A 9024-nucleotide genomic window follows, 5' to 3' on the forward strand; every position below is an offset into this window, starting at 1 on the left:
AAAAAAGCAATCTGGGTACAGAAATACCTTAGGTATGATCGTATAGATTATACCTATATAGTAGTATAAATAATTGTATACGTATAATATGGCGATAGGGAGAAGTTTAAGTATTTCCCATGTCACATATTGTTGTCACATTGTTTGAACTGCGGAAATACAACTTAAACTAGCTAGGTACGTACGAGAAAAAGGTCTATTTTTTGTTATAGAACTACCAAATTCAATTATACTACTTGAAGATATCAAATTGTAGTTAGTATTTTCGTTAAAACTACTGCAGGAGATTGTTTTCAAACAAAAAATTAAATCAATATATCGATTTTCGTTCACAAAAGATTCCAATTCCGTGTGATTACCAGTTGATCTGTGTTCATACTAACCAAATGTTCTCCACAAGGGGTTCCATCACGAACCAACCCAAGCACTGGAAGACGGTGTGTATTTCTAACAGGTAGGCCGGAGTCCGCATCCAAAATTGGTCCCGTGTGAGCTCTGAAATCAACCAACGAGAGAGTTATTTGTTTAACAAGAATAAACCAATCACAGCTAAGTACTAAGTTAAATATTTGGTACTTGGTAGGTAAAATGAAAACATCCTACCCTTGAGAAAAAAGTAACCTGTAACCTTACATCTCCACTAATTTTGTTTGTAGGATAATCATGTGTGAAGCACATTGCATACTCAGGCCGTGGTTATGAACAGGGCTGAGATATGCCATTCTGAGATGTTCTTGGCAAGTGGAAAATGATGTGGTAACTTAACACAGAGCCTTCATGAGCGTGTAAAGTTGGCGGGAAATTCGAAATTTTGATTTTTTTTCCGCAACGCGTACAATCTGAATTCATTTTTTACTTTTTATATCTAGTATGCACGTTTATATTATACTTTTCATTTAAATTAGATATTACAAACAAGCGAATTACAAAGCAAACAAAAATAAATATAAAATAAATTTTAAAAATTGCCGCCGGGACAGAGGATTAGAAAAAATGCCCAACAATCCCACGCTATCCTTGCTTAAGTTACCACTCCAATGCAAAACTGTAGAAACAATAATATCCTATCTCACACCTCGTCCGAGCTCATCTCAGCCCTGTACATAAACACAGCCTCAAGCATTGTACTTGTACAGTCGTTCGTGGGACACCCTATATAAATATAATAGATACATAAGTATACATTGGTATGGAGGTGGAAGAAGAAGAAGACAAAGTAGTATTTGTACCCGTCTGAGAGATGGAAATACCAGTTAAGTATTAATGATCAGAATCACATTTTTCTGATTTTTCATTTTTCCCTAATGTAAATTATTAATTCAGAGGTAAACATCAAGACGCATTGAAAACTGTTTTAAAGAATGCTCCACTGGGTTCAAAAAATCAACATGTCAAGGTAAGTTTACTAAAAATAATAATAATAAATGCCACTTTGTGTTATTATATCCCAACAATGTAGGATTTTCCAAATTAATATTTCAATAATCCAGCACCTAATGTTTACCTACCATGCTGGCACTGGCACATTTATATTACATACAGGGTGCGCCAGAAAAATACTGACAACGGCTCAGGATAGGTAGATCTCATCATTTCCAACAGGGTTCTGTGGGTCATTTTCCCAACTTCGGCTTCGTTTCCAAGAAATGTCCAATAAACCACCTTTTAAAAAATGCTGACCTTGTGTCAGTTTTTAGGTCATAACTTTTTCATTTTAATCGATAAACTGTTTTTGTTAAAACCATGGGCCAGAGCACAAAATTTTGATCCAAATAGACCTGATCTCCAATTTCCAAAGTTCAGGCTTGATGTGTTTTTTCAAGCTCGAAAAAGATTTACCTTGTTGTGTCCGATTTTTACGTTACGAAACACGTGGTTTTTGTTCGAAGAAATTTTGAAGCATAGGTCTCCATCTCTCAGGAAAACTTGCGCTTTATTCAAGGATCAGAATGAAACCTTTTTTGCCTTTTTACCTCACGTCCTTCCCAGCGAAACGACAACTCAACTACCTGAAAAACATTAACGAGTCTAGAAAACTACTGACAGTGTGTGGGTGCCTTTGCAATGTTGTAGAAGACGCGAGGGCTGTGAAAATAAAATTCAATTTTTCGGCTGGAAAAAGATTTATTTCAACCAATCAGAGGAAAACTTTTTCCAAAGAAAATGTAAACATTATCGCCGGAGCAAAGAATTCAATCTGTGACTGACAATATTATGGGAAAACTTTGAATTTTCTGACTCCCCCATGAGCTCACGTGACATGACGTGATAATATTGTGTTTCTACCTTTAGTGTAGCCCTCTTTGTTTACATTTTTAACTTGTAAACAAAGTGAATTACTTTCATCTCATAGCTTCTATGTGTCAGATCCATACAACATACACTGACCTTCATGAATGCAGATCTAATTATAGAAACCTACCCGGAGAGGACAGGAGGCGAGGGGGAACAAGAAGAAGGAGGATGGGAAGGAATATGAGTGGGAGGAGGAGAAGAAGAAGAAGGAGGTGAAGGAGAAGAGGGAGGAGAACAAAAAAGTAATAGAAGAAGGAAGAGAAGTAATATGAGTGAAAGGAGGAGGAGGAGAAGGAGGAATAGGAGGAGGAGGAATAGGAGGAGGAGGAGAAGGAAGATGACCAAGATGGGAGAAAGGGAAGAGGAGCTTGAGAATTGAGGAAGAGAATAATTAGGAGAAGGAATCTCTTTGATGTCAGGTAGTCTATGAAGTATAAAACCATTCAGCTCGATAACAAGAGATGTACTGAGCCGCTCCTAAACAAGAGAGGCTATCATCTACGATTTAGGGGGAACAAGAAGAAGAAGGAGGATGGGAAGGAATATGAGTGGGAGGAGGAGGAGAAGAAAGAGGAGGAAAAGAAGAAGAAGAAGGAGGAGGATGGGAAGGAATATGAGTGGGAGGAGGAGGAGAAGAAGAAAGAGGAGGAGGTGAAGGAGAAGAGGGAGGAGAACAAAAAAGTAACAGAAGAAGGAAGAGAAGTAATGTGAGTGAAAGGAGGAGGAGGAGAAGGAATAGGGGTGGAAGGAGGAGGAGAAGGAATAGCGGTGGAAGGAGGAGGAGGAGAAGGAAGATGACCAAGATGGGAGAAAGGGAAGAGGGGCTTGAGGATTGAGGAAGAGAAGAATTAGGAGAAGGAATCTCTTTGATGTCATGTAGTCTATGAAGTATAAAACCATTCAGCTCGATAACATGAGATGGTACAAACTTACAGAGCCCTTACCTTAGGCAATACAGAGCCTCTCCAAGTAAGAGGCTGATATTCCATTTCCAAGAGAGGATACCTAGGAGACTATACATTTTCTCAGACCACACCATAAGAGTATCATAAACATATTTAACCCATTGTTGGGAGTTTAAAGTGTGAGCTCATTCCTAGAGGGAATATATGCTATATAAGATTATTAGTATGTACCTATACCTAGATAAATCATTTTGCAAGTGTTAAAACCACAGAAGCATATTTCAAACTAAAGAATGTAAGATTATAGCCAAACGAATAAAACCCAACCCTGGCAGGAGCCCTCCTCTCGTGTAATTTTAACAGAAATAAAGACAAAACAATAAAGCCCACCCTGATAAAAGGAAAAAAAAAAATCAGTCCTGATCGAAAAATAAAATCCAGCCCTGGTTACTTACGAATCATCACACTTGACATAGTGACCATCCCTGGCTCCACAGTTTCCTGTGCTAATCCCCTGGGAGTTAAAATGATCATAGCAAGACTGATGACCAGCCACACCCCCTGGAATAAAATGTGGACAGGTGGACACAATAGGTTAATGTTATATTGATTAGACCCCCTGTAATACACCGGACATGAGTGTTCAGGGTTAAGATCTAAGTTTTAGCTCGACTATTTTCTTTTCTTTCTTTCTTTCTTCTTGTTGTTGTTGTTCTTCTTCTTCTTTTTAGATATTAGATTGATATCAAAATCAGGTTGGTAATTCATAACAGTGTTAAATAAAAAAGAACCTTAAAAAAAAAAAAAAAAAAAAAAAAAAAAAAAAAAAAAAAACCCTACTTCCAACCACCTCATCGGCCCATCAACGGACACTCGCTCTCACATCATTTCCCACTTTATGCCCCCCCTCATCCATAACTTTTCCCACTTCCACTCTTTCCTCTACAGGCATTCTCTCACCGTTTGCTCCTCCATTCACCCCTTCTACCAGAACGCTGAACATAACTAGTACTCTGTCTCCTCTCGCACCCCTTTTCTATCCTAGGCATTCCCTCACTTCTAACGGGACTTTGTTACGTTGTCCTGCTCGCAATGACCGGGCAGACTACAACCCTTATCTTTCTTCCCCACCATCTCTCTCCCCCATACCTATTACTTTCCCGCATCATACCAATGAAGTCACTTCCCATCCAAATTACCAGCCTAGTCTTCTAAAAGATTATCAATTAAGTGAAGTTGAAGGTATCGATCTCTTCAGGGAACCAGATTTCTCACATCCTATTCCCCCTACACGAGCCACAAGAAAAAAGTCACCCTCCTCTAATAGACTTACAGTTCTACATCAGAATATTCAGAGTATTCGTAGTAAGATCCCTCGAATTGAAACATTCTTAACTACTCTGAATAATAATCATGATCTCTCCCCTGGAATTCTCTGTTTTAGTGAAACGTGGCTTAAACCTCAAAACTTATCGACCGTCAACATCCCAGGTTTTGTTAATATCTCGAGCTATTGCCGCCCCAGCAGACAGGGTGGAGGGGTCTCTATCTTCATCAGAGATTCCCTGGATTTTGTTTCACTTACCCTGAATACAAGGACTGAAGAGTTCAGCTTTGAGTATTGTGTCACGGTCTCTAGGAGTAGAGAAATAGCTGTGGTATGTGCTTACAGGTCTAATAACCTCCTCTCCAACCTGGACGTATTCTTTGAGAGATTTGAAGAACTCCTAGGGGAGCTAAAAGATTTCAAATATCTTGTCGTTTGTGCTGATCTCAACATTGATCTCTTGTCCCGCTCTCAAGCTAGGTCTAGACTGCGCACTCTTCTCAATCTGTTTAATCTGAAACCCTGTGTGTCCGGTCCTACGCGTATCGGCACAGGTGCTAATAGTGCTAGTGAGACTTGTCTTGACAACATCTTTGTTAATTTTCTGCCTAAAACCTTAATCAATAATGAGATCAATATTTATAGTGGATTGAGTGACCACCAATACTCTCAGACTATCTCTTTTTATACCAAACTGGTCATAACTGAAAAAGTATTCACAAGGACTTTTTCAGCTCGTCAACTTGATGCATTTCTTCAATCTGTGGAGCAGATTGATTTCTCTCTTGTTTCACGTCGTGATAACGTCAATGAACAGGTTAACTGTTTCTACAATCTTATTCTTCAACCCTTTAACTGCCACTTTCCTTACAAAATAGTGACTGTTGGAGGACCTAAGAAGAAAAAATGGATCACTCGAGGGTTGGCTGTTTCCTGTGCCCACAAACGCCAACTGTTTGCTCTCTGCAGACAGTCGAATGATCCTATTCTACACACTCACTATAAAAGTTACTGGTAAAATATTAGTTCATCTGGCAAGTTCACTTTGTCAAGTAGGTATGTAGTTATAGGTACTTACCTAGGGTACCGTTATCTAATATCTACTTCACCTACCTATAGGTACTTTGAGAAGAATATGGTAACTAAATTCATCTACATATATATATATATATACCTCAATTATTTTGTGAAGCACGTATCAGAAATTTTGTGATGTACGAGTAAATAAAGCTGCCACGCCCTACACTGTTGATATGGAGCACAAAGTTAACCTAGTCGATTAATGTTCATAAGCTTAGCGCGTCCGCTTTGTAAGCACGAGGTCGCGGGTTCAATTTCCCACCGGGGTGGACTCATATCACACAAATAAGGTTCGTTTTCGGAACGGCTAACTTTCTCCTATCCTGTCTTCCTTCTCTCTTCGCTTTCGGGACGATAAGACCGTGGCAGTTACAGTTCCCTCTATCAAATCTCTCTCTAAATAAGACTGAAACTTTGGATATGGCCTCTAGCCCTCTAGGGACCTCAAGGCGTGTTTTGGCACTAAAAAATGACCATCGAAAAAGGATAAGGAAAGTAAATAATAAAATAAAAGATAAGAAAATAAAGGCTACCCTGTATAGTCTCTGTTTAAAGTTCTACTCTCTGTGTTCAATTTGCTTTTTTGTGACAAATTTTTTAAATCAAAGTTCTATTCGAAAACCTTTTTAAGGCCTGCTTTTTTCGTCCTATCTTTTCGGCCTGCGCAAAATTTCGTAAGTTTCTGTTCCGTATTTTTTGTGTAATTTTCTGACGAAATTCCGTAACTCCCCGTGAAATCTCAAATTTGACAAGACCTTCCTTCTGAAGCCAGCTATTCCATTTGATACTACGAGTAAGTGTATCTCAATCACCTCAGTACCTACCTACCTACTAGTCACTCTAATAGAGGCTACCTACACGTGTCCATTTGTGGGGTGATGATCTTGCTCCTGCTGCGCCTGCTGCTGCCGCTGCTCCTGCTACTACTACTACTCTTGTCCCAGTTAACACCTCTAATCTTGACTTTGAAAGCCAAGCTGTACAAGACCTGGTGGATGTCACATGTCCTGACGATCTAGTTGATATTTCTTTTAATAATAATAGTAGCTTTTATTCTAGCGATAGTAGTTTGTTTTTTCTTGACTCGCTCCCCCCCAAAGTCTAGTCCTATAGTCTCAATAAAGTATAATGACAATGGGTTATGCCCGACTGACTCTTTTGCTTTAAATACTATAGGACATGTTTCATTGCCATCCTTTCCTTTTTTCTCATCCATCTACCTACTTGCTTCGCCCTTTTCCAAACTAAACCCCCTCGTTGAGCCGTTTGTCCCTAAAAATCTAAGCACGCGAACCTTGTCAGTGGGGGTAATAAAGGCTTTCCTCCCTGCCTTCCCTCCGGGAGTACCTTCCACATCGACTGCTTTTCCAGAGGCTCAGCCCAACCAGACTCTTTGTCCACAGTTATCTTCGACCACCTCTGTCTCCAACTCACATAGCCATCCACATCGACTGCTTTTCCAGAGGCTCAGCCCAACCAGACTCTTTGTCCACAATTATCTTCGACCACCTCTGTCTCTAACTCACATACACATCTACTTTCATCTTTCTTCCACCCACCATTAGTACTTCCAATCACCTCATCGGCCCATCAACGGACACTCGCTCTCACATCATTTCCCACTTTATGCCCCCCCTCATCCATAACTTTTCCCACTTCCACTTTCCAACCACCTCATCGGCCCATCAACGGACACTCGCTCTCACATCATTTCCCACTTTATGCCCCCCCTCATCCATAACTTTTCCATAACCCGCTCAAATACAAAATGTTACGGGTTCGATCCCCGAAAATATAACGAGTATTTTCTCCGTAGCCAAGCGCGGGGCCAACAGATTCAGACGTTAACAATATTTGAATCTACATAATTATAGTCCCCAACCTTAATCATAATTATGTATGAGCATTCTACATATAAGATATAAGTATACCTTGGATACGAACCCTCGAACTCCTGTTTACCAACCATCTAGTGACTGTATGGGGATCAATCTGTGTGGCTTATCTTGTGGTAGTGCTCTGTTCTGATTGTGGCTTGACTTGGAAACCTACAAATCTAAACTAACGGGACTTTGTTACGTTGTCCTGCTCGCAATGACCGGGCAGACTACAACCCTTATCTTTCTTCCCCACCATCTCTCTCCCCCATACCTATTACTTTCCCGCATCATACCTTCGCGGCGATATTTAGTGGATTAATCGATTTCTGTGTGATTTGATTTGGTTTTGTTGAAGCGATTCGATGGTTGATCTCTCACTGATATGCCTATTTCTTGGTATTATTAAATGTACCTCACTTATATAGAGAGGTGAATTTGGTATTCGTTGACGTTGAGAAAGAGAGAGAAAGAAAGAAAGAGAGAGAGAGAGAGAGAGAGAGAGAGAGAGAGAGAGAGAGAGAGAGAGAGAGAATAACTTGGTAACTTGGTTTGTTCTCAATTCCTCATAATCTTATTCTTTCTAACAGAGCAAATTGAGTATCTTCCTAACCCTAACCATTGCGCATTGGTTCTATTCTGTATTCTAACTATTGCTTCTATATTCTATTCTGAGCATTGCTTTATCTAGTCTGTCTCCTATGTGAATATTGTCTAGAGGTGCTGTATTGTGACCACAGTCACTGACCTACCCTCGTTTCACTCAGATTGAGTTCGTAAGAATCAGGGAGTCCGTGGGTACACAAGATAACATAGATCACTTGGGCCTGCAACACACGTAAGGTCGGGACACACATAACTTCACCGAGCCCGCACCGCGTCCTCCCCGAGCAGAGTCCGTGACACGGACTACTATTGGTGACAGTGGTAGGAGAACACACTTGTCTGACACCACCCCGAGTTACGGCCGTTCAGAACAGGGAATTTCCGCACTTCTTCAATGATGTTTTCTAAACGAGATACTATGTCAAGTAGCATTATAATACGAGACATTTTTTTTTTTTTTTTTTTAAGAGGTTTGACAGAGGGAACTGTAACTGCTATGGTCTTATCGTCCCGAAATAGAAGAGAGAAGGAAGACAGGATAGGAGAAAACCAGCCGTTCCGAGAACGAACATTATCCCATCAGGATAAAATCCGCCCCGGGCGGGAATCGAACCCGCGGCCTAGCGCTTACAAGGCAGACGCACTACCAACTAAGCTAACTAGGCTGGCAAAAACCCCTTTTTAAGAGTCCAAGTTTTTGCCTTACTACTTTCTGCTTCTCAACCTACTTTTGACGTCGCGTTGTGCAATATTAATTCTTATGGCCCTGAGCATATCAAACGTTCTGACGCTCTCTGGATCTGAATCTTCTTCTTCTTTTACTCCACCTTATCCCAATTCTATTTGGGGTCGGCGTTTCCATCTTGTATTCTACTCCTCCATTTCCGTCTATCCAATGTTTCCTCTTTTCTCCATCCCTTCTCTCTAAGGTCCT

At 40.3% G+C, this 9024-nt stretch overlaps 1 protein-coding gene across 1 annotated transcript in view; it reads right to left on the reverse strand.

Moving 5' to 3' along the window:
* Positions 1 to 329: 329 nt before the first annotated feature.
* Positions 330 to 9024, reverse strand: part of LOC103508339 (zinc metalloproteinase/disintegrin-like) — a gene marked incomplete at its 5' end in the record, with an annotated part of 31958 nt that continues 23263 nt past the window's right edge. The window contains 2 exons of the mRNA XM_026822972.1: positions 330 to 495; positions 3656 to 3761. Of these exons, the coding sequence (XP_026678773.1) occupies positions 330 to 495; positions 3656 to 3761 (272 nt within the window). The remainder of the gene's footprint in view (positions 496 to 3655; positions 3762 to 9024) is intronic.

This window comes from Diaphorina citri, unplaced genomic scaffold (assembly GCF_000475195.1).
Source record: "Diaphorina citri unplaced genomic scaffold, Diaci psyllid genome assembly version 1.1 scaffold389, whole genome shotgun sequence".
Classification (NCBI taxonomy): Eukaryota; Metazoa; Arthropoda; class Insecta; order Hemiptera; family Psyllidae; genus Diaphorina; species Diaphorina citri.